Raw genomic sequence first — 26,801 nt, forward strand, 5'->3', positions numbered from 1 at the left:
TGCGTGTAGTTGGTAGATGGGGTGACCGCCTGGAAAGCCTCCCTGTCGACTATATAGCTTTAGGCAAACTATTAGCTACTTGCTGGTTTGCACTTTTCCAGCATGCCTGATTTGGCATCACGGGACGAATGTCTAGCATTTCAAAAAGTCCTCGGTGCGGAGGCAAGTGGCCCTTCAGTGAGCTGGGTCCCTATGCGGCCTGGTGTGCCCATGTTATCCATTCGCGGTGTTATTGGGACCAGGGTGCTAGCACAGTGCGCGCCCTTCCCGGTCCTCGGACAGAAATAAAAAGTAAAACAAAATAATATTAAATAAGAAATAAAGCTTATTCAGACGTTTTAATATTGTGCTATAAAGCCTTGGCAATTTGCACGGAGAATTATTTTGTGCTTCAGTGTCAGTTGGAACGGTGGTCCTGGCGCGGCAGCTAGGAAAGAGCCAGCGCGCGGTTCACTGAGTGGAATTAATTAAAATTCAGCACCCCGCGCACACCTGTGTGAGCGTGTTTCAACACAGAAATAAATTAAATAGACAGCCGCGCGACCAGCCGGCCAAAATCAGGCAAAAGGTCCTCTCCTCCACCGCCGGGCGGAGAGAATATTCGTTGATTTTTACGGCCAGTGAAGAGGATGCAGCTATATATACACAGACAACACGGGCAACAAAAAGCTGGAATGTGACACATTTTGTGATGCTAATCTCCGATTTATTTTATACACACACATAAAGAGTCTTTGTCTAATTTTATTGTCTCGTGATTGACACGCTTGATATTGAGAGAGAGATTTTTTTACTGGGCACACCAGGCAAATCCGGCGAAAAATGTTTTTGTTGTGATTATGACGTGATTGGATTCGACGTCAGCCGGACTAATTATTATGCAGGCAGGGGGCGGTTGCATATAATATCACGGGAACATCTGCTCGGCGCGAATTCGTATTCATCATCCCGCTCTTCCTTTCTCTCTCTCTCTCTCTCTCTCTCTTTCTCTCTCCTCTGGGTGGCAAAAGTGGATTTAACCGACTCTCTCGCGCGTCGTCCTCATGGCTTCTGATTGAATTTACACCGTGTCATTATTATCGCGTGAATAATGCGTTGTTATTGCACTGCTATCACCAAATGAGCAGTCTGTCGAGGGGTGCAGCATGCATAGCCAATTACTTTCATTGACTGCGCACTCAAAATTTAATGAACTGCGAGCATTATTGATGATGCCAAAAGCCCAAAGGGTGCGGTTATTAATTGGACAAACGAACTGAAATAAGAGATACGAAACATCTCAAATAAATTGTGCTTCGTGTCACGCTGTCGCTGCATATTATTTTTATTCATTTTTGTCGTGAAAATGTTTTTATAAATTTTAGTTTTATGGCTTTAAACTCAATTTTTTCACACTTTATTTGGGGGAATTAAAAATTGCAAGACTCGGCAAATTTAAAAATACATTTTGAAAAAACGCCTGACGATTCTTTTCATTTATTTGTTTAATTCCATTTAATCATGAAATAAACAATTTCAGATAAAAAAGCAACGCTTACAAATAACTGTCATTCAGCAATGATGTTTGAACTTTGACCTTGCTCCAAGTGGTCTCTATTTAGCGCCGTGCCCACTCATCGGTCAATCGAGCGTGCGTTCTGTGAGTTGCGAGAGCCACCCACGCGGCCAAATAATAGACTTTATTGCCATGGCGTCCTAAAGCCGGCGCTCTGCAAAGCTCTCTCTTTTAATTCCCATCAAGCGGGCAATCGGTCCCTCGCTTGCCGAACCGCGTGCACCCAACGGTCATAAACGGACGGCTCTGAATCTTTTCAAGTGCTCGCTGGGCATAAGAGCACACAGAATAAAATAATAAAAAGCGAATACGCCTTCGCAAATAAAAACAGAGGACCCAGATGATTGGTTTGCTCAATTTTTTCGAATTTCCCACGAAAACTTAGAAAATATATATTTTTTAATTACAAATTTTAGCAAACATTTCAATTATTATTTTATATTCAAATGAGGGTTTAAATTATGCACACACCCCAGCAGGGGGGTGCAGACGCTGCTCTTTCTGGCTGTAGCTAGCTCTCTGCGTATATATTTATGTATTTTGAACTGTGGCGGGCGAGGAAATGATGGCCGTGATTGAAGTGCTCCTAAACAAACTTTGGCCCCGGAACATTGTTTTGCTTGCTCAGAAATAAATGGCCTGGCTGCCGGCCGCTCAGAAGCAAAACACGCCACAGCTGGTGCCACGCAGACACCTCAATTTCACTTTTATTTTCGCTGCTCACACAATTCCCAGATATAGCGAACGCCGAAAATATGTTTTACAGGGCTTTTTTTGCTTGAATACCAGCCAAAAACAAAAATTGCGTCACTTTAAGTACAAAATATCTCGTGTCTGCAGTCGTTAGCGAGGGGAAACTTTAGTATTGGACAAAAACGTAACGTCTCCATTGTTTAAATTCAATATTTCACAAAAATACAAAGGTTTTAGCTGATTTCTGTAAATCCCAGAACGCTTTATTTTGCAGAGAGAATCAGATGCTATATCTAACGCTATCAAGATCGTAAATGTTATTTTGCTGCTGGGTCAAAAACGGCTCATTAAGCATCGCCAGACGGATGAATGAGTAAAAAAGCAACAGACGGCCGGCCGTAAAGCAGCAGTATAAATGAATAATAGGATGATACGATCAGATAAGAGACAGCGAGCGCGACACTGCAAAGCAAACGCAGCCCTCGGAGCAGACGTGCATGCGCGTCGCTTGCATTCAATATGTCACGCATTGTACAGCTTGTCAATCTCTCAATCCGCGTACAGTTGTGTATGAGTGTACCTCGCATGTAGGACCATTTTTTCATAATGCTCTGTCGTGCCGCGGTGCGATCGTCTTTTTTCGTCCACTCCACTCTCTATTTTTCGTTTTCCAAAAGCCCCCCGCGTCTCTATGTGTGCACAACATTACGATTACGGCCCCTTTTTACCTGCGCGCGGAGAGTTGCTGCGTGCGTCCGCCGCGGGTTTTCACCCTCTTCAAAGGCGGCAATATATAGTTAGTCAATGAGTACTCGTCCGCGCCCTTGTCGCTATTTTCATTCAAATCATCCGAGTGGTACAAGTTTTTTATCAACCGCCGACGGGGAAATACGCCTATTTTGATTCAGATTAAGAGAATCAGCTTAATTCAACGAAATATGCTTGTGTTTGCTTATATCAGAAACTAAATTTGCTATAAAAGACATTCTGCTGGCTTCAAATATGTTCTAATTAGTTTAGGAGATGGGCGACTGATTGAAAGTGTGGAACGATTATGCCACCCGCACTTAAAGTCTGTTCGGCGGCACAGTTTCCCTCCATCTGCAAGGCGTATGAGACAGGAAGTTTTAGAGTGGGAATTTTGCGATGTCTTTGTTTTTCACTGTAGTTTGGGATTATTTGTTGTCGTTTACCCAAAGTGTTACCCTTTCTCTTTTTACAATGGACACATTTAATAATTTCGACTTGATGAGACAATAGATTTGCACAATTCCTGAAGGAGCGGGTTTAACTAACAATAAGTCGATGAGGGGTTAATATAGAATAACCGAAATAGGCTTTAAGCAATAGCAATATGTAATTAAAAATACTAAATAAAATTTTAAAATCAATGACTTCAGCTCTCGATGTTTAGATCAGGTTGGACGACGAACAGTAAAATACAATTTGAGTAGGAATAAACTATCTCGCACGTTCTTGTACTAGACAGCAGCTGTTTCAGCCCCTCAGGTAGCAGATTACTTTTCGTACTTTTATACCTTCTGATTTCATTTCATTTTTTAATATTAAATTGTCATTTCCGTGCTATTAGCTTGGATTAAAAATTTGACTCCTGTGATACTTTGATGTTTTGCAATCTATAGAAAAGCATAGGCAGGGAATTAGCGTTTGTTGTAAAGTGACATTTGAAAATCCTATCCACTTAATGGGATATAAATAATTCGGAATTAGGTTGGCATCGTTGGATTTATTTCAGCTCTAGAAAATCATTTAGAATCGATGTATACTACAACAATATTGTTTGGCTATTGTGATATTATATTTTAAAAAAAATGAAGCCCTGCAAAGGAGATGAGATTGAATAAAGTAATCAGTCTCTTCCGATTTTGGAAATGGATGGCCTGAGAACGTTTTGTTTCACCGTGTTAGGAGGGTTGTTTGATTGACAAAAGCCTCTAATGAAATCAGCGTCAAGGGGCCGATACATGCACAAGTATATCCAGTTGGTTGGACGGATAATGATCAGAAATAATAAGCCGCTCGCCGCTGCATCTCTGGCTGGTGGATGTGTGCATGGTAAGTAACCCCATAATAATCGTCATAACAAGGCGGAGTCTTTGTTTGAGTTCCCCCGCGGTGCTCTCTGGCCATTTACCAGCCGCGCGCCTCTCATGCCAAATCAGCAGGGGCTCTTTAATGCGCGCACACAAAACACGCAAACTGAATAATATGCTGCACACAAGCAAACATGGGAAATTTCGCGTTAGACTAAACTAGAATGCGCTGTGTCTGCATGGGAAATCTTGTATACTCATTGATTTCCGTTTCATCGAGGTGACTTTATTAACGTCTTAGGTGAATGTCGAATTTCATGAATAACGTCGACGAAATTAAATCTGTAACAGTGCACGTTTATCCCTTCTATAAGAGAGCTTGAAGGAGACATTCCAATCAGATTTCCCTGCTCCCTAGAGCCTGGACTTTCAACCGCTTTTATTGTCACCTGCTTCACTGATTTTTATAGAGCGATATAAGTGCGTGGGAGTGAAAATCTTCAATGAGAGAGACTGCGATGGGGTGAGTTGGTTTATTCAGCGAATAAAGCACGCTGCTTAGGGGCATAAAACGAGCGCTGCTGGCTATTATCAGCTTTCGGTAATCCTAGTGAGCTGCTCTTCTCAGCAAGCATGTGTACGTGCAGTTTGCCCTCATCAAGGGAATTTACAATAGGCGAGTGTGACAACAATAAGCGAGCAGCAGCAGCAGAAAGAGCGACGACAGCATTGTTATTGGCGCGCCAGAGTTCGTGCCAGAAAATAGATGCTGCTGGCCTCAATAATGAGTGTAATTATCTTCATCAATGCCATCACGCAGTCTTTTACGTCAGATGATAAGCAGACGTGCAGCAGGATGAATAAATAAATGAATATTTGAATGAGGTCTCTCTGAAATTCTTATTTTGGGTTTAAATTCGTTTTTACATGTGACGCGATGGAGAGAAAAACGCAACATCCAAGACGGTTACACGATAGCAGGTATGACTTGCACAGTCACGTTTAACAAATTAGGTAATCAGTCAAAAGTTGTGAAATATTTTTCCCACGGAAATTTGCTAATAAATTGACCAATAAAATTCGTTGCTGCTTCTTTCTACATCATCCACGTGTCTTTCGCGGAGTAAAAATTTTGTTGTAAGAGCCAACTATCATAAAAATAAATAAATTTCATTTATGAGACCAAGAATTGATTTTCCTATACATGATTGACAAGGTGGTAGCAAAATGTACATAATTTAATGTTTTATGTTATGCATTTTATTGCTATTCACGTTGAGTGTTTCGCCTTCAATGGAAAAAAATGTTACTATCAATCCGTCCCGATTGAATTCTTAATATAAAGTTTATTTTTTTCCATTCACAAAATTATTTCTTTCAAAGACAAGCGGTTAAGCTGACAATTTGAAGACTTGGAACGAACAATAATAAAATATAACGGAGAAAAACAAGAAAATTGTGTAGAGGGAGAATATACCGCTATACCTCCCTACAACTTTTGAGCAAATTTAGTCAGGCGCACAGAATCTGTGAGTTTAAAAGCTGCCATCATTCGGAATGAATCATTAAATAAACAAACCTGCATCCATTGGCCAGCAATTGCATGTTAGCTGCCACAAACGCATTGAAATTCGAGTAGAAATAGTCGGCGCTTTCGGGACAGTCTCCACAAATTTCACGCTCATCAATCAGCACAAAAAGCATCAATGAACCCTGGCAACTCTGAAAAATAAAATGCGGATGGCAATTTTCCTTTCAATTTCCCAGGACGACGCCCCATTCAAAGCCCCGTGTCGACGGACATCGATTTATTTGTAATTCACCCTCGCCCAGCCACCACTGCTGCCGAGGGAAAATAAATTACATGAAAATTCTGCTCTCGGGGCGGATAAAGGAGAGCGGAGTGCACCTCTCGGTGAAATGTGAGATGTTCCCGTGCTGGCGTTCTTTTTGCATCATTCAGCCGCTGCCTGCGTGCGCTTTTGCCAGCACACAATGCGCCGCGCATATGGGAGCCAGTGCGCATTGTGCCAAGAGCGAAAATGCATTGCGTGTGTGCATCAGGTTTTCTTTTTTCTCTCTTTCTACTCCAGACGTGCATCCGCCCTCCTCGCCCTCCTCGTAAGCCAGAATTTTCTGGTAAAATGAATGTGTCTGCTGAGAAAACGTTTTCGAAGCAAACAATCAAGGGAGATAATGCATGTCCGAGAGCAAAAAAATAATGAACAAGATTTTCGCAGACTCCCAAAATTGTACCTCAAATTAAAATGCTCTCGAATATACAGACGTCAATATCTTGTAATACTCCAGGATTCGTACCAAGGCCAGCAGATGTTCATCCTGATATAGGGCGCAGATTGAGCATTCATGGGACGCATTATGACGGCGATTATTTTATTACTTTTGTGAGAAATCCGCGTGTGTGATGTCTTTGAGATTCGGAGGGGGTGATAATCTGCTTGTGCAAGCAACAGGTAAAATAAAAAAGGAGCGGAGAGACGTGTCGCGGCTCTCGCGCGCGCATATAATAATAAGGCTCTATATAGCATCGCGACTCAAAAGCCTAGCAGATTCGCATCTTTTAGGGGACACATCAACAAAACCATTCAAGGCCCTTGAATAACTGCCTGGATATCACGATTCCAAATCAACGGGTGCTTAAAACTCAGATTTAAAATGGGAATGCGGCCTACGCAATTTTTTACTTTCATCATATTTTATCTTTTGTCCTGATAGCCTCAACAACAACTGTTAAAAGAATTTCTCAAAATTAGATTAAAAAAGAAGGCATTGGTAAACAACCATTTTGTAGCTTTTTGTAAAATGTTTATCCCGGGTTGCATATATAATAGCGAGACAATCATATATTTGAATTGTTGTTTGTCGAGTGGATTTTAATATCTTACCTTTTCTTTTTTAGAAACTCTACTTAGTACTTTACGTGAGCTCATATGTATATGAGCTCGCCGGGTCCAAATAACACCACAGAGCGGATAACATGGGGCCCGAGTTGCCGCAGAGGAGCTTGGGCAGAATATGACCATCTTTTCGCCACCCCAAGGTCTCTTTTAATGAAATGCTAAGCATTTGTCCCTAAAGCCGCTGGAAAGGTGCGAAAACCAGCAAGTGGCGAGTCGGTGCCGGTGTGTCTCCCAGCCTGTTGAGCTTTAAGCAATTCAAGTCACTAAATTAACCAACTTCTGCCATAATAAATCTGACGTTTGATATTACATCCCCGATTAATATATGTGTATACGTGTCAGCAGGGCCGGACTGGCAAGTACCCGGTGGGTCCCACAGTTGAAAAGGGTCAATAGCCGACTAAATCAGCGGGGCCTTGGTTGAATTTAAGACGCCAGTCTGGGCATGCTTTGTCTGTCAATTCTAAAGCAAAATTAACTAATTTAACGTTATAAGGTTTATCAACATTTGAAGGAAGCCCGTACATAAATTTTAGTCCATGGTGTCCTTGCTACTATGCCTTGCTTAAATATTTTTTGGGGTAATATTAAAAAAATAGTTAAGATGTTTAATTCTGTTTTAAAATATTCAAACTTAATTAATATTCCAATATAATCTAGCCATAGAAACATTATTTAAACCGACCTGCTTGTTGAATGCAAGCAAATTCCAGTTATATGCAAAATTGAACTTAGTGTAACATCACAGCAGTTGACCTTTTTTAATTTCACATTCCTAAAATACCGTATAATATCGGCTACAAGTGAGAGAACCGGGCAGTTTCCCTGCACTATCGCGATGGTGCTCTGACCGCAGATGTCTTTTAACTCTTTGGTCGCGGGCCGTTGTGATAAAAATCTCCACTTTTGGAAGGCAAAGGTGAAGAGAGACACATATGCACACACGCAAAAGAGACAGCCACGCCACAAGCTAAAAATATTTCCCATTCCCACCACAAGATACGATCCAATGGGCATATAGAGAGAGCAGAGATGGAAAATAAAACAGCCCGAAAATATTTAGACTGAAAGTCGTAAAATGCGATGTCCTTATCTTAATCGTTTCAATTTAAAGTTCCTTGTTCTACTTAAGGAAAATAAATTCGGAAGCGGAATCAATCTGTCAAATAAACAATATTACTCTCACATTCTTTGGTCGATTTTTTCATCACAATAGGTAATTCATCATCATAATAACTTTGAAGAACTGATCTCCATTTAATCCGCCTTGATTTTATTTCAGTATATTTTGTTTAAATTAGATAACCCGACGTTTTGTTTGTTTAAAAACACTAAGTTGATTGTGCGGCAGTGTAGGAAAAATAAACTATAGTGCAATTAAGAGCATAATGATATCCACTCAATTTTGATTTATAATTCTTTATATTCAGCCGAAATTATTCCCTTTGTATACATAATTTTTAATCTGGTGTCAGGGAGGCGTCAAATTCAAAGCATTAAGCGACTTATATTTGTTTAATACCTTTCGCTGACTTATTATATTTTTTATACAACGGGGGCTCTCGGGTTTTAGTTGAGTTTTCGCGCATGACTTGTCCCTTGAGCAAGACCTCGTCTCCTAATTCAGACACCACAAAAGCAGACGCGATCCCGCTGCTGTACGCAGGAAAATTTGTATATAAAGGGAACTAGGCCGTGCGCTCGCGCTCTCGTCATCACTTGGCTGCTTTTTTCAAAATCTCCTGCGAACACATAAGACTCTTCTGTGAGCTCTAATCTATTCTCCGCGAGCACAAAAGCACGCAACAAAAAAGCGACGAACAAAAGGCTCCCTTAAACTAACATTATTTCTGATAAATCTTCCGGCTCCCGAGCACTGCTTATTTTTATATTAAAGGTTATTCCAGCAATTTAGTCTCCGCTGCTCCTTCGATCAACGTAAAAAATGACCCTCGCAATTACTGTCAACAAGATTTCGTGCTTCTTTGAGCTGCTGAGGAAATGCGTGTATAAACTTTATATGCATGCAACAAGCTTTGATATTCTGCCCGCCATTGTGCCAGCAGCACCAAAAAAGTGCCAAAGGAAAACTTGCGTTTGCGCCGCTTTTCCCTTTTTATTTGCCCTTCCGAGAGAGTGAGCGACAGAGCAGGAAAATAAAACATAATGAAATGCTGCGTGGGACGAGCGAATGCTCTTTTGTGTGCTCTCTGTCCGTGTTGTTTTGTGTGTTTCCCTCCCTCTTGCTCTGCCAAAGTGCGAATAATAAATTCGCTTATTGGCGCCGCCAGACCTCTCGGTTTTTTCTCTCTTCAGTGCAAATTGGCTTGTTTGTTGAAGCGAATTCCCATCTGAAAAAGAATTACTGTTGTTGACGAGGAGCTGGATTTTTTTACTTATACCTATTTTGAAGAGAGAAAAATACATTTAAATCGAATATCTGTATATAAAAATTTCGTAATCATTTTACGATTGCAGAATCCAAGGGCTGATATTTCTTTGTTGCACAAGTTGCTTTTGTATTTATCAGGGTGCTGCCCCCAATTCGTCTAACAACAAAGTTCTTGTTTTAATGCTCCAAAAATATTTTTTTAATCTGATAAGAACCACCCTCTTAAATACACAATAAGAGACCCTTCTTAGCAAAAAGAATGTTCTGTAAAAGTGTGGCACCCAAAATTTGTCAAAGAAGTGTGGCAAGGCATGATCCCAAATATCAGGAATACACGAAATTGTGCTTAGATCTTGACGATATTTAGATTTGACACTACAAGATAAAAATGATTTCAAATATTTTTATGAAATACAAAGGAAATTTGTGTGTTAACAATAAAAATATGCGCTCAATATTGGGCCAGTCGGTATCCTCTCCGAAACCTCGAATTTTCAAACAGGAAGCAAATAATAATCCATGTGTGAGAAATGAGGTTTTAATAAGACAGCACTCACACACATATCTGCTGTCAAATTACTCGGCTGCCTTCATCAGAAGCGAGTGAGCGGCCCTTTTCTCTCACTGCTCTCTGCTCGCGTCTTCCTGAAGTGCCGTGGAGAGCGGTTTATTTCTTGATATTTAACAGCGCGAAACCGCAGCCATATATAGTCTCTACATATCTGCGTGTATACGTACGCGTACGGCTGGTTGGGCCCCGCAGCCGTCAGCCAGCAGCTTTTTACGTGCGTGGCAGATGCAGCCCTGTCAATCAGCCAGACCTCAAAACAAAAAGGCTCTTCCATGCTCTCTGTGGCGGCCATCATTCCAGAGCGCAGCGCGCGCCCTTTTTATTTATTTTATTTTGAAGCAGCTTTTTAAGTTGTGACACAAGCTCTCCAATGAAGAGTGCAAATCGAAGTAATATTTTTTCAACCGAATAAATAAATATAGCAGTAAAAATTTATTTCATTCAGTTCATTCATAAAAAGAAATTGGAAAACTAGTGCTTTGATAAGACACAATTTTTTCAGCACTAAAAATAGTATTGCATTTTCATGCATTTGGTCTTTAAAAACGCATCAAGCTCATTGATCTGAATCTTGGTCAATATTTTGAGACTCTGTTCAAGTTAAGAGGTAAATTTTGTAATTATAGATATGCTATTGTTATGTTTAGCAAATATTTTCCTTAACACCAGTAAAAGATTAAGCATGCTCTATTTACTTATTTTTTTTTTGCACTGGCATTTGTACCTTTTTAAGATGAGAAGGGAAATGGGAGTACATATTTAAAGGCAAAGACTTTTTAAAATAGAGGTCACACATCCTGTGCCTGCGAAAATTTCAGAGCTGATCTTATGAGGGAGAATAAGCGAAGTGTCTAATTTTGAATGGCGCCATTCTTAATCCGCTTCCTGCTCTTCGAGCAGGGCTCTCGACGACCACGTTTCAGCAGCCGATTTCCTGTCCTTTCAATCAACAAGGTCCATCAGGGGCAATTGTATTTAAAATCTAGCTTCGTCATCTCTGTTAGCATGGCCCCCAAGACAACCGAAAGAGAGGAATGTGATAATTTTTAAAAAGGAATATATACACCGACTATCCCATTTTATCGATTTCATTGCCTATTAGTTTGTTCCAAATTTATATCAGATTTTGCAATACTGTGTGTGATATATATAGCAAAAGAATGAACAAGCAGGCATATATGTAAACTCCCAAGATGACGTGAAAATTATAAATCAATAATAAAATCGCTAATTTTCACGCCGCATATTTTTCTGGCTTATACTTTATCTTAAGTGGAATGATACACGCAAGACAATGATTGATAAGTGTTCTTTGATTTGAATCGGCTTAGTAAGCGGTCATTTGAGTTAATTGTTGGATCAAATAAAGTTCTGAAAATCAAAAGAGGATCATGAGCAAAAAGTTTTTTCCCCCGAAATTTGATACCATCTTAAATGTCTAATTATTTCACGGCAGAATTTGATTACTCTTAACAAGACCGATCCACCGGTGTGTATATGCCACTTGGATAAAAAACTGCTCGTCATTAAAAAAGAAAGCAAACCTCACCGCCACCTTAAAAAATAACAGTCCTCATCTAAACAAATTTTAGCTTTAATTTAAAAAATCATAACAAATTCGTTCTTGAATGGCAACAAGGATTTTTTATTTTGCACACTCATTCTACTTCAATTGACGAGAGCACCAGAGTAATTTCAATAGAATTTCCAGTTATCATGCAAATTATTATGCGTCACGCGCAGAATTGAGTTGAAAATCTAATAAAAGACTCACTGAATAAATAGATCAAAACGAGGCGACGTCCAACTGCAAATAAACAAGTCATGTCTTGCTTTTGTTATGAACGAGATCAATTTAGAAAAGTTGTTTGGGTCAATTTAGAATTTCAGGATTGAGAGTGGCGGTGCAGTGTGTGTCCTACCTGAGGGTAGAAGGAGGTTGGCAGCGGCGAGTAGTTGTAGTAGGACGCGTTGTAGAGCATGTTGGGCTCTGGCGGCTGGTGCTGCTGGAGGCCGGCGACGGCGGCCGCGGACGGCGGCTGGCGGCTGCTGGGCGGCGGGAGGCCGCTCTCGTGCGGGCCTCGCGCGCCCGGAGAGACTCGGCCGGCGGCTGCTTCGTGCAGGGCCAACGCGGCTGCGGCGCTCGGCGGCGCGCCGGCCAGGCAGCAGCTCAGGCCCGAGGCCGCCGGGGCATGGGCCACGACTGACACGCTCACGCTAGCGTTGTCGCGCGCATCGCAACGCTGACCAACGCACGCTATACGTTCCAAGCGCGACTAGCACTCTCTCAGGCCAGTGTAATCCTGGCACCAAAATTCTCCGACAAGTTGCAGTTCTCTGTGAATTTGAAAAAGAGTTCAACTGTTAATATTATAGCAAGCAGAGCAGTTGCAGCCTTGCATCAGAGGGACTATGTCTGAGGAGTGTTTTCGTTCAATCGATACACGTATCTACTTCTTTAAGTAGACGTCGAGAAAATTCTATATTTTTATAATTGCGTCATGGAATTAAAAAAATAAATCTGTTTATTCAAAAAAATTCTCGTGACAGTTCTACGTCAATATTTTGGCCAAAAGTAATTGATTTTAAAAATAATGTTTTCCTGGTTGTAAGAAACAAAAATTGCAACGTCAATAAGCATGCGAGCAATTTCCAGACTTGAGGTTTTGGTTTTGATTGTCGCTAAAAATTACCAATGGCAACAAAATGAATAATCTCTATCACTTCTATCTCATTATAGTATATAGTTTAATTTTGCAAAAATTTGTCAACATACATATATCACTTTCTCTAAATCAATGAAAAGCACACACGTATTATAACTTATAACAAATAAAACAAGTAAAAAATTAAAATTATGACGAAAAGCAAATTAAATTTCAAAGAGATATACCTAAATTTCAATTATATTACTCGCTAACGACAAGAGAAAGTGAATTAATAAATATATTGAAGCTGTTAATTAAAATAATATAAATATAATATTGTGCACAAATATATTTGCATTTAAAGACTTACACGCGTTAAAAATTTCACATTTGATAAAAACACTCAGCAAATAAATCATAATTTCCGTCTGAATCATTTTTCAAAGAGAGGCAGCTAGTAACGTGCATCGAATTAAATTTATCTGTAAAATAATAATTTTCCTGGATATAAAACCCAAATAATTCGATGGTTAATTTGTTTTTCTAAAGCCTACATTTTTTATCAATTGTTTTAATCACTCGACAAACACGTCATTAATATACTGAAATGCTGCTCTTTGTGTTGCAAAAATTGATTCAGATATCCAGAGCATAATTAGTTATGATTAATTTTTATAGATGAATATTGTTTCTAACTGTTAGCACATGTACTAATAATTATTAGAACATTTTATCCTTATCTTTAAATCCCACATCATAAAAGATATGGATAAAAAATTTAGTACTTTCCTAAACATACTTTTTTTGCCAACAAGATAGTTCAGCGAATACAATTAACTGTCCAATTTTTTTCAATAAATAATGCTATTTAAAAAGTAAAAAGGTTGCAAATTTTTTTCATCTGCTACTAAATACTAATATTGTCCTTAAAACTGAATTTCATATTACCTCTTCATCGGCTTCTTGATGCTAGGAAGGTTATGAACGGCACGCACGAAAATATAATTTCTGTCCGAAGTCCGAAATGGAGCACTTGGGAGCACGTGTTCGAAGGTGCTGAGCGAGGTAAACACACTGGTGAGCGAGTAAAAAGGTGCACACACCTATCGAGACGAGGTAGGTGCGATAAACGCAGCCGGGGCGAATAGTAGGTAAATGAAGAGCAAAACTCGTTCCCGAGCGGCCGGCTCTCTAGGCTCTTCCCCTCTCAGAGCCGCTTCCACTCCCCCTGCCGGTCTTGACGATAGGCTCTGCTGCCGACCAATCGAGCAACCCGATGCAACGTCGGGCCTCGAACTGGGCAGCTTGCTCCTGCTGCACAATAAGAGCGAAAGGAGAATGTGCAATTTTATTACATCTTCTCTCTGCCAATGCTCGTCGAATGCAAAGTACGCAAATGCGAGGTTGACCTCACTGATCTTCGCATTCTTTAATCTTAACCAACAGAATTATTGAAAAGTGCTGAAAAATACGACATGCACTTTCTTTAACCTTATAAAAGTGCTGGTATTGAAGGGAAAAATGTAATAATAGCTCAAATTGTGAAAAGACTGAAGAATAATTGTGTTAAAGTAATAAAATATAAATAATTGATTGATTCATACAAATGAAAACTCTTTTTTTACCTGACGAATTTAGAACAAAAAGCGGTAATGAGGAAATTCTCCTGATGCGTAACTCTATACAATACGACAGAATCTGGGGAAATCGAAGCACGAAACTTTTCTTCTTGGAGAGCTATTAGCCATTACGGGTATTTACAGGTTTTATGTCATGCACTCAATAATGCCTCCATAAGATTAAAGCCTATTAAATTTTATGCTTTTGATATTGATATTTTATAAACTTGTTTAAAATTTAAATATCACTCTCTGCGTTGCACGAATTTGATTTTTTGATTTCAAATACTTACGGTTTTAAGATAGGACTTGGGTTTTACAAAATTAGTTCAAGTTGACCTGATTTCGGCTTTTCCTTTCAGCCCTAATCTACTCTGAATATTAGATCATTATTTGAAAATTTTTTACACCTTTTATGACCATATTCAAACAAAATTTTTATTTGCCAGTATGTAAAGCGATACAAATTTGACTTTCGAAAAAAAACTGATTTAAAATTGAGATAATTTTGCAATATCCGTGGACATTTTTATTTGTGCTTAATTTACAGTTGTTTGTGAGAGGATGAGCAAAACTGAAATAGATCCAAATCAGGGTAAAAATATAGCCATCACAAGTGCCACTAAAAGCTCCCTCTCATATACGCCTTGAGCAGCGATGGAAACTGTGCCGCCAGACAGTTCTCCAGTGCGGATGGTATATTTTACACGCATTATTTCAGCAAGTAGTCGGATATATGCCTAAACTGGCCAAAATAGGATCGTCCACCAATGGCCGAAATTCACAAAACAACGGAGCAGGTCTCGACGAGAATGCGAGTGCTCTCTTGAGCAGCTCCAAGCAGAGATACTCCATGAGGGCTGTTAGCAATTGCTCATAAAAAGCAAGCAGCGCTGGGAGAAATGCTCTCAGAACGCGCGGGAAAGCCGGTGCCAAGGATGTTCAAGGGTGTTTTTCAGAGCAATTCAGGCCTCTCGACGTGCAGAAAGCGGCAGATATGAGCCGAGAGGGATGGGGCGGGTCGTCACCTAGGCAACCGGGATAACAATTCATGCCAGGGGTGTGACACCCGAGCCTTTCCTCCGCCGTAACGCGCGCGCACATACACACACGCAGCTACACCACGGCGACAGCGACGCGTATTCTACCGCACGCACGCATCCCTCCACCCACGCAAACGTGTGCACGCGCTCCGCCAACCTATAAAAGTGCAAATACATGAACAACCCTCAGAGGGCTTACTCCAATGCGCAGGTTCGGACAAAAATTGAAAATGTTCAATTTTGTAGATGCGGTATTGCGTGCTTGAATTACTTCAAATACCATTTTAGAGCATAGTGCAAGACAGTTAGAAATTGATTTTTTATCGATTTATTAAATTTTATTTAAATTATTGTAAGATTGATGTTTCAACAACATTCATACATAATATATATATGACATGCATTTTTAAGGGAGTATTAGTTTCAAAATTAAGTTTATTATGGGCTGACAGGGCAACTCTGCCCCAAATCAGTACACATCCATAAAGTTATGAGACAATTATGTAGGAACAACATTTGGAAGGAAGTAATGATTAATGGTAGCTTGAGAATATTGCTTCTTAAATTTTCTTCTTAAACGCACTTGAATTCTCGTTCATACACAAATTTGGTGAAAGAGTATTACTAAAAAATTTAAAATAAAAATTTACTTCTAAATATAGATTTGAACCAAGCACTTACCATTCTAATCGATGCAAACCATTTTGAAAAGTTTTCCTTACCAAATTGACCAATACTTTCAAGTAAACTTGTAATTCGTCAGTAGGAATAATTTAAATGTGTACTAACTATCACGCAGACTGTTTTGAGATCTGAACCCTCTTCAGATAAACTGAAATATAAATCTGAAAAAAGCAGTAAAACAAATAAAACCAAATTCATTCGTATAATTTTAATTCAATTTCCTTTCTTTTCGGTTTCTCCGCCAATTTGAGTTTACAATTTTCTTATTTAAATTTTCCATATTTTAGATTGCTTCTGAATTGAGCTTGGAAACATTTCATGCAAAGGTTTTTTGTTGTAGAGGCTCTTGGTTTCTTTCAACTGAGTGAGTAGCAGCTCTTTCCTTTGATTGAAACTGGAAACGTTGACTTGTTTCCAACACTATTGAATCCTTCAGTCTTGCTAGTTCAGCTCTGACTGACTTCACCAATGACTAAATTAGTTGATACTAACAAACATATCTGTGTATTTAATATTTCTTTACGTAAAAATACCTCTGACAATTTTTTTTAAACCTTGCAATAAATCTCTCTGATGAGCGCATGCTGCTGCACACTTAATTAAAAAGTAAACGAGCTACCCCTTTTCAAGATTTGTTTTGAAGTGAGCCGCCCCCAAATTCGTGTGTGCAGGGTTAGAAAGCCGAAGGAGAAGGTGCAGACATAATGGTCTCGAGCGAATCATTAAAGCACACGCCTGCTGCCGAGCCAGGGCGGCGGCCCAATTAAGAAGGAAACTAAGCAAAAAGCGTGCGTCGTTCCGAGGCGAAAAAAGCGAAAGGAACGAGGGTTGAAAAGTGCGAGAGAGAGAGAGAGAGAGAGAGAGAGAGAGAGAGAGAGAGAGAGAGAGAGATGTAAGTGCCGGCCGAAGGCTCATTTCCCTGACGAAGACGGCGGGAGAACGCATATAAACTTCTCAAGTTCAAGGGATGTCGCTCCTGCATGAGCGAGGTGTAATTTTTCATCCCTTAAAGGCCCATTCGCAAATGATAAGAGCCGCACCGCCTGCTTTTTTGCCCTCGTGACCCTTTTCTTAATTATCAAACCCATGGTGCAGGTGGCATGCACACATAAGCACACGCGCAGAGGAAGTGCGCACGCTTTGAAATGATGAATCATCTTAAGATTTGACTTTTTGTTTTTTACTAGAGTATTTCTTCAAAGTGAAATGCAAGCGAGTTTTTCGTTTCAACTATTTCAATTTACTCCATTGTTTTGTATCTCAAAAACCCAAATAAGTGATTACAATTACAAGCATTAAGTTTTAAATTGACCTGAGAAGCCTAAAATTATGATTTTTTTATCTCGACATTAAAATAATTCATTTTTAGGCACGTACAGCAGATAATTGAAGGAAGATGAAATTTTAATCTAATTTGAAATGTGACTTTTTTAACTGTTAAAAAGATACTTAGCGGTGTTGTCTTTATATTAATTCAGAATAATATAATAATGCCTTCTACATATAGTTTTGAGGATATACGTGTTTCTTCTATAAAATTTTGCGGCAAAACTGGAAATGATTAATGTGCTACACAGCTTTACTTTCAGAAGATGAAGCACTGGAAACAGTGAGATTATGATGTTATAACGTTATCAATTTTTCCATTGATGGCAAAATCATGCTTTCACCGACGTCAGTTACTGGAATTCCAACCTGATATGTTAAAGCATCTCAAGAATCTTAAGTTTCATTTCAAACAAAGTTACGAAAGTTTGGTTTTTGCAATTTTAAAAAGAATGAACGTATCAATATCATATTTTAATATTAATTTGAACTCGTTAAATTGAATTTAAATTATTGGCGAGCTTTGCTAGAGGCCAAAATATAATTTAACTTTTTTTGAACGGGACATATTTCAGAACGGTGATATTTTCTTTTTTATGTGTACTGTGGGAAACTTTCTTCCGGCACCATAAATCGCAAGTCCCAAAAAAGGTCCCTGAAGATTAGAAAGAGCACCACCGATGCACATAATAATTTCTCTCCTCCTTCGCATATCAGTTTCTCGAATAACTGTCCGCGTAACATCACAAAAATTCCTAAAAATAACAGCCATAAGGAAAAATTATGCACAAAAAGCTGCGTGTGTCGTCCCTCCGACTTAACTCGTGTACAAATTCTCCTCTTCCGTTCTGCTGTCAGACAGACATGTGCAGCTCGGAGCTGTTATATGCACATCGTCTCATTAGTTTTTTAACCAGAAAGCTGTGAATTACTGCAGTCGGGTGCGTATAGTTAGCGACAAGAAAAAACCCTCAGGAGACCTCTTGACCTTTTTCTCGTCCTGCTGACTGGAAGAAGCAGCGGGCACCTGCCAGCACCACACAGCCCGCGACAAGCACTCACACACCACACAATCGGCCGAACGATTTGAATAAATTATCGCTCGTGTAAATAAATAATTAAACAACTCGCCTGAAACGCGATATTAGTGCTGTAAATCTCATCCTGATTTTTAAGTCCTATTTTCTCCTCTAAATCTTTCTCAATTAGTATTTATTCCGTGCCAATTTTTGCATAGATTTGACGCTCAACTTAATTATAATGGGATATATTTTTATTTACTAGTATAATATATAGAGGTGATTTGAAATAATATTATAGCTTCTCCCAAGACTGCTTTCAACTTTTACAGAGCTATTCACTTTTCGCGTCCCTTGGGGAGCGCAGAGTGGAAGTGAAAGAAAAAAGCATTTAGTTCCGTGTTTTAATTTTTTCCTTTCGAGAGCAGAGAAGCTGTTTTTGAAACCCGAGCTTGAGTCGTCTGCGCGCCGAGAATGCGAGGAGAGCGGCGGTGGTGGTGCCGCCGCGCTTATTCTGCTGCCAGAACACTTTAATTCTTAATTCCTCTCGCGCCTCGTGAATAAAAAGCAGTAGCCTCTGTGCCGCGAGTATACGTTTTTATGTTCTAATTTCGAGGGTGTGAATATCAAATTGCAATCACAACGCCGCGCTGCTTTATTTTACGTTCGGAATGCGCGTCGACTAATTTCCCATCGCCTCCCATTCAAAACGAAAACCACAGTGGCCTATGCTAGTTCATTAGTATCGCCAGCCTGTATTTAGAACCTTCTAAAGGCTCTGTGGCTATCAAAAATGAAGAGCTACCATTGTAAAAAATGAATAAATATTTAATCGGTCTCTTACTGTCAATTTTTCCAAAAATGACTCCTTACCAGAATACTTGTTAAACCTAACAGCAGATGAAAAAGGGTCGATATCTTTAAATTCTTACGAAAAATCAAAAAATTAAACTAAAATTATTTAAAAATGCTACTCTGTGTGGCCTTTGCGTGACATTCTAAGGACGGGCAATTTGAATCTAAAAGCAAAAATTTGAAAAGAAACATTGTCCTTAGTAGTCTCTGTCTCAAGAACTATAAAATTATTTTAATTTTCATTACCTTCCGTATGTGTTCTGATTTTTTAACTTATGTTTGAAGGTTGAAAATAATTATTTTATTTTCAAATGCATCCGAATTAGTTTAAAGTGATAAATAAAAAAACTACTCTAATTAAGAGCTTTTTTGCTACTTGAACTAGAAATAGAATGTTTTTTTTTTGTTTTTTTTATTCCCAAAAGTTTGTTACTCGCACTATTCTCGGCGTAATTTTGACATCTGATATTCTCAAGTTGTTTTACGCTCACACAAAACACACTGTGTGCTGGAGGGAGATGTTGAACACCAAAGCAGCAGTCTTTTCAACTGCATACCACAGGAGCGCGTGCAGGAGGCAATCTGAATATTTATCTCTACCACACCAATTCCTGCTGAGGCAGAAACTGATGCTCCGCTTTTCAGATACGTAATTAGGAGCACACACGCTTCCCATACGCACACACTCCCGCCAGTAATACGGCCAATAAATTCAGCGTGCGCGCATTTTATTACTCCGATGACTAAATTGCTCTTCAAATTTGCTTCTGTTAATTGCTCCGGGCTCGATTACACGGGAATTTGATGGAAAACACAGATAAGATGAGGAAGTTTGTTTGGTTTTTGTTTTTACCCAATTATGTTGTTACGTTTTATATTCAAATTGTTGAAAATATATTGCATTTCGTATTTCACACAGAAAAGTCACGCATTGAAAATTGTAGTAATTAATAAGAGCAGCGTTTTTATGTGTGGCCGGCCTTTGTTTCACTGCGTAGGTTTATGTGTGTAAGCAGAAGCCGTACTATCGCTAAAGTGCAAGTAGAAAGTGGTGTAGAGACTGGCAGTGCGGCAGACAATGCGATGAGCCAAATTCGTAGTTTGTTTTCCCTCTTATGCGAGCTAAAGTTAATTGTTTGCGACGTAGCGTGTACGCGCACTAATAAAAGGAAACCAAACACATTCACCCTTCCGCGGGCGCCTCCATTCATCTCACCGGAAGGGCTTCAACCCTTATGACAGGAACTTGGCTTTGTACTTGTAATCGTTGTCTCGTTACCCAACCTCCAAACTACGTCGCAGAATGCGCCATCAAACAAAAGCACGCGTGAACAACTTTCTTGTTCACTAAAAATGGTCATTCCCTTGGAAATATTCCCTAAATTTATTGATAGACACTTTTAACGTCAACACTTACGCTCACAATTTGTAAAGATTATCGTTAGTTTGTTTTCCCAGCTTAAAAATAAATACTAAAAACTCGTTCATAAAAATTCCTGCTGGTACAACAAGGTGATATTTCATCTCGCTGAAGCACATATTTTGTGTCACATCAGGACAAATTAACCGAAGCCTTTTATTTAATTCGAGCGGCGGCGTGTGAGTTATGAGTAATTTCCCTCGAAAAGCGCCAGAAATACGTTGTGTCGAGGCCTCCGCCGAGAATGAAGGTGGTCCGCGTTGTGAAGGGTTCTTTACGACGTGTAACTACTCCCACATGCTGGTCGCGAGTGCACGATCGCCCATGTCGCCTGCGCGACCCCCACCGAGTCATCTGCCCAAAAACTACCTGCCGAGGGGGCCAACTTGAATTTATTTATTAACTTGTAGAACCTACACCTTAATGCTGGATTAATGTAGATTTTTATTTGGCCACAATGACGGCCGCCTGCTCGCTCGCCCGCCCGAGCGTGCTGCGTGTGTGCGCTCTCTATACACCACTATTTTGAAATATGTAATTATTGCTCGTATTAGCATAAAATACCTGGCCCTATTGCCGGCTATAATTTGCGTCACTTGTCAGCTTGAATAAACACGGCATTATCATTTCAATAAAGAGAAGAGAATAAAGACGCGGATTATTGCTATGGAACGTGGCTCTATCATGCAAATTTATTTCAAGTAAAAGGTAAAATTCAAAGCTGCAACGAGCAGCAGCAGCATTGGGACGATGTTCTTTGACGAACTGGCAATATTCATATTAAGGAAATAGGGCAGTGTGTCCAACGGAGCAGGGTAGTTCGTCATCAGAAGGGGACCGTTGTACAAAATGTCAGTGTTCATGTCCCTCCAAACCCCCTGAGGCAGGTATACGTCCCTGGAAGTTGCGTTGGGCTCCATGACAGGTGCCACTAATATCCGGTCACCCAACATGTATTCTGAATGAAGTACATATAGTATATTATTAAATCTACGCCAAAGAAGGAAAAATAACATAATTTAAAGTTCAAGTTTTATATGTACCATCATCAACTGCGCAAGCACGTTCGTCGTATGAATTTAAAGGTGCAAAGCAGATGGGCATGTTGATTGGCAAACCACCTTGCGCAGCTGTATTGGCCGCACTTATGATCCAGTCAGAATAATTTGAATGAAGGTCAACAAATTTCCTCGAAATTTCAACCACCTAATTTTTTAAGCTTTAATTTAGTTACGTGATTTTCTATTTGTAATTAGTAAGTTTTACCGTGGGGTCATTGAACTGCCACGGCACATACGAGAATTGCAAGGAAGGCATAAATGTGGAAGCTTGCAGCCACCGAATGAATAGCTCAGGAGTAAGTTCATCATTGCCATAGCCGTTACCGCCGATCATGTCCGCAAGCACAAAAGGATATCCAACGATGTTCATCTGCAACAGAGTGGTCACCACGGAGCGAAGGCCGTTGTTCAAGCCCCAGCGAGTGTCCTTGTCGATCATGCGTAGGAAGAGGGGTGCTTTTTGGTTTTTGTAGATCGACCTGAGTTCCACAGCACTTCCGATGTTTGGCAGGATATCATTTATGAATTCGGAGTAGGCTCTGGAGAAATCTGACTGGGATTCAGACTAGAAATAATAATTAAAATCAACGTCAGCAAGCACGCAGTTCGTATAATTAATAAATATTACATTCTGTAAGACAGGGAGCTGAGGAAGGAAGCCAACAGACTCTCCAGCATCAAATTTGTAGCCATCTAAGCCAACTTCATTCTTCAAAGTGCTTAACCTGTTCGCCCACCAAGTTCTCGCCGCTGGATTGGTGACGTCGATGATGGCTGCGTCTTTGCCGTTCCACCACTCAGTGTGCGCGCTACCCTGTAAGTTTCTGACAAAATACCCGTTTTGCAGAGCTTGTGCGTATATCGGGCAGTTGATGTTGACAAAGGGATGGACCCATAAAGTAACTCTGAAGCCAAGCTGATGCAAGTTGTCGACCATGCCCTTTGCGTTAGGGAATTTTTCTGCGTTGAACGCTAGTTCACCGTAGCATGTTTCCCAGTCATCGTCGATTTCCAACTGGCTATTGCCGAATCCATTGTCGATGATTTCCTGAGCAAACTGCAGCACCGTCGATTCATTAATATCCTTCTTGTACCTAGCCCAGGTGGACCAGATTGGTTGTCTGAACATCAGCTCGTCCGGAATAGAGCCCGAGTAGCCAAACATGTTTACCACAGCATGCGCCTGGGCAGCTCTCACGTCGGGAAAAGAGCAAATCGTGTATCTGTTTCCAGAAAATTTAAATTTCACAATGCTATTTTGATTAAATACAATTTCCACCTCAGCATAAGTTGGTTGATTGCATAGTAAGGGTCATCAGACCTTGCGACAAAACATAATTGATTTGGATTTTCAGTTGTATTAGAGTCTATGAACAGGGGAACGTCAGGGTCCACGAAAATATAAGTGCCCTCTGAGGAGAGCCAGTAGCGGTCTGCTACTGCCATGTTGTCCGCAGCTCTAGTGAGCATTGGGTAGTTGGTTTTGGCCAGCTTCTGCACAGGCCAGAGCTGTTCCCACTGCTCAGGACCACCAAACCTGCAATATAAAATGATAACTGAAATGTTGAATTATAGCCATAAGATTAAAATGCACCAGTGAGCGGTTCCATAATCAACGCAGTCTCTGATTTCATTTAGAGTGGTCGTGGTCCAGGTAAATCGTGTGCACTCAGGGAAGGGGTACTCGATGTCGATTCTAGCTTGCCTCCCACCAAAGTAATACGAAAATCCAACATTAGTCTGCTCTATGTCGGACATGTCTTTCCTTGTATTTTCAGGAAGAAGTGTGCCAAGACGAACGGAAAATGACTTTGCGACTTTGTCACCTTATTGTTAGTTTTGATAAAATTAGTACAGTTTTTAAATTTAGAAACGATTTGGGCACCTCTGTTGTTTTCCTTTGGAGTAAAAACAAGCTCTCCACTGGTTTCATTGCGTGCAAGGTTGAATTTCTTCAATTTTATCAGCACTTCAGCGTTGGTTGCCGAGCAAAATAGTGCCAAACTTGCAATGGCTGGAATTCGATTTTAACTTTTAAATCCTTTTAGTTCTTTCGTTGCGAAAACCACACAGTAATATTTAAATCAAAATTGGAAGACAACTTACCGAGAAACCCTTTCAAGGTAATCATCATGGGATACGTGACTATCATACAAAGCGCGAGTGAGAACGGCCACTCAATCAATAGCCAGAGCTGATAAGATAAGCCGTCCTTACTCAGATGATTGCATGGCTAATTCGCATCTTTACACGAAAACCGCATTTGATATCTTAAGATTTCGATTCATCAATCGTGAAAATGGGATGATTTCAGAGCTATCGGTGGAAGAGCGAGGGCGATCTCCATAGCAACCGCAGCGCATCTCTCTCCGAATTAAATCCACCCCGAGGGTGCATGTGGGCGCAGGGGGAGCGGCACGTGATCTCATTAATTCCAGAGGCGCGTCGGCATTGCTGCTCTGTGTACCTGCAGTGCACCGCCGTACAGCCTTAGGTATTTTCCTCGTGCGAATCGAAAACAATAGAGATCAATAAGCCTGGCTGCGGCCCGTGAGCTGCATCGGCGGCAGAGAGCGAGAGAGCGCGCGCGGGTAATGACGTGGAGCGAGGGTGGTAACACAAAACCCGGCTCCGCTTGCGTGTACATCTCATCACTGCAGAGAGGTTATTACTGTGCCGTTCGTTCCGCCTATTTGGCAATATTCAAATAATAATGTGTTGAGTTGTTGCGTGTTTGTGTCATTCCAGCCGCGCGCGCGTTATTTATTCTGTTTGTCCTGCGATAGAGAGACAACGAAAAAATGATGATAGAGAGTGAAAGAGTATTGGGTTACTGCTCGCTGAAAAATCTTTTTGCCGAATATCAGATAACAGAGAGCGGCGTGTGTAATATTTATATTTGGCATATTTTCATAAGCCACACGGCACACCAAATAGCATAACACATACGAAGGAGAGAATTTTAATGCACACATTCGCGCCGTAATTTGGCCGTCCTGGGTGGTCGGTCACCTGTATAATCAGATCGCTTCCCCAACCCTATAGATAGAAGTTTGTGGTCTAGTGCTTTTATCACTGTACATAGCTACCATTATGCAAAAAAGCTACAATGCAAAAATTGCATATCATGAATATAAATGAAAAAACGCCAATTAATTTTCATGAAACCGTGTGTATTTTTAAACTATTTTCTAAAGATCTTGATAAAAATTATACCAGGAGATACAGAGAGGAATAAATTATACATCTGTTCCTTTAAAATGTTGGTCAAAATATGAAACAGCAACACATATGTCGCATAATGCTTTATATTTTTCTTTTGAAGATGATCTAAAAATGTGAATCAAGGATATATGCTCGATTTGACCAAGCGCAAGGACCCCATGGGAAACAGAAACCATGGATGTGCATGCAGATCAAGAGCGTGCATCCTATCAGCTGAGCCTGCCGAGGGTGCCTTACTGCCTCTTTTTTGCTCTCTGCGTTCGTTTTGCCGGCTGCGTTGAGGTGGTGTCGCATTCCCTCCTGACTGCTACCCGCCGAAAACCTGAAGGCGGCCGAGAACCGGAAGTTCACTCTACTGACGGTGTCACAACGCGTTCGCCTGACATATTATACAAGCTGTCCCTTTAACAAAAAATAAATAAAATAATAATTTTTGGTGTCTATTTAATTTTTAATGCAACTCATATGGTGTTGATACAAAGCTCTCGAGTCTTACCTAACTGAGATTTTGTATTCTAGTTAAATTTTCGACCATGCTAATGAAAATTCCTCTACGTTGTAGAAGGTACAGGTAAGCGTCAGAACGTTTTAGTTACATGTAGAAGACGATTGGTCAAATTATTTAATACTATGGTTTTACCTCTTAATTACCTTAGTTAGATTCATATAAACTAAATTTATAATCACCTTAAAATGAGCAATCAACAGCACGTATTGTGAGGTATAAGAATGGAAGAAAGCAGTGTCACATTAATATTTTTACTAATTCTTGGATTTAAGGATATTTAAAAGAGTTAAAGTTTCAAGTTAAAAGCTGAAGTTTCAGCCACGTAAATCAATAAAATATAAAATGAGTAGAAGATGAGGATAATGGTTTTTAATATTTCTATTTTCCTTTTTCATCCTGTGGAAAAGTTTCAGTTATCAATGTTTTTTAGTCATTTAATTGCGGGTCAGTGCGGCGAGAGATTACCTTATAATTAATCGTTTTGGCTGTGTTTTTTATATTCTTTCTTCAAATATTTTCTTTTCAATATTTTTATATATCTATGTACCAACTTTGCAATAGTAAAAAGGTTTATATATAAACTTATTTAAAAAAAAACACACACAAAGTGTATTTGTATTATTATCATAAATTCTCATATAAAAATAGCAATTTTTAATAGAGCGCAATTATTAACTGTAAAGCGGATTTTCCGGTTTTCAGCCTAAAGAAGCAAAAGTATCGACTCTTGCTAAAAATAAATAAATACCAGGCTGATGATTAGCGATGCAGAAATTCCGGATCCACAACGTAAAACAATGAGAATGAAAAACACGGCGACGGGAGAGCGAGACTATGGTCCGTCGAGTTGAGAGCTAGGCTGTTGATTAAAGAGGTTGTTGGTCGGGGCTCTTGCTCAGTCAGCACGCGAATTATTCGCCGGACTGGCAGCTTGTGTTTCGTGGCTTGTTTCAACAACTAAAAGCCGTGTTTCGCGCGATAGCCTGGTCACCCGCAACTCACTCACCGCGCGTCTCTCGCTCGGTTTTATGTATTCTATAACATGCAAGCCAGGCTCTCCGTCAGGGTCAAAGGACGCGGGGAAAAGTGGAGAGAATGCGATTAATTTTAAGCAGCACGCGTGCGACACCCGATTTGTTATGATGCGCGCGATTTATAACTGCGGAATATGAGTGTTAATGTGGATTTGTGGTGACAAGAGTGACAA

General features: G+C 40.1%; 3 protein-coding genes across 3 annotated transcripts in view; 1 reads left to right on the forward strand and 2 right to left on the reverse strand.

Annotated features, from left to right (window-relative positions):
- LOC135937708 (eyes absent homolog 2-like) overlaps positions 1-13,994 on the reverse strand; it is a 52,572-nt gene extending 38,578 nt beyond the window's left edge. Inside the window, exons 1-2 of the mRNA XM_065480931.1 lie at positions 13,783-13,994; positions 12,109-12,523 (exon numbers count right to left, since the gene is read on the reverse strand). Of these exons, the coding sequence (XP_065337003.1) occupies positions 12,109-12,168 (60 nt within the window). The 5' untranslated portion in view covers positions 12,169-12,523; positions 13,783-13,994. The remainder of the gene's footprint in view (positions 1-12,108; positions 12,524-13,782) is intronic.
- Positions 1-26,801, forward strand: part of LOC135934449 (EEF1A lysine methyltransferase 2) — a 233,086-nt gene that overhangs the window by 145,175 nt on the left and 61,110 nt on the right. The gene's annotated exons all lie outside the window — the stretch shown is intronic.
- On the reverse strand, positions 21,466-24,067 carry LOC135948484 (myogenesis-regulating glycosidase-like). The gene is made up of 8 exons (XM_065497787.1): positions 23,968-24,067; positions 23,747-23,875; positions 23,456-23,687; positions 23,141-23,398; positions 22,490-23,084; positions 22,067-22,426; positions 21,844-22,006; positions 21,466-21,758 (listed from the first exon to the last, which is right to left on the reverse strand). The coding sequence occupies exons 1-8, from the start codon at positions 24,011-24,013 to the stop codon at positions 21,493-21,495; spliced, it is 2,049 nt and encodes a 682-aa protein (XP_065353859.1). The 5' UTR covers positions 24,014-24,067; the 3' UTR covers positions 21,466-21,492.

Source organism: Cloeon dipterum, chromosome 1 (assembly GCF_949628265.1).
Source record: "Cloeon dipterum chromosome 1, ieCloDipt1.1, whole genome shotgun sequence".
NCBI lineage: Eukaryota > Metazoa > Arthropoda > Insecta > Ephemeroptera > Baetidae > Cloeon > Cloeon dipterum.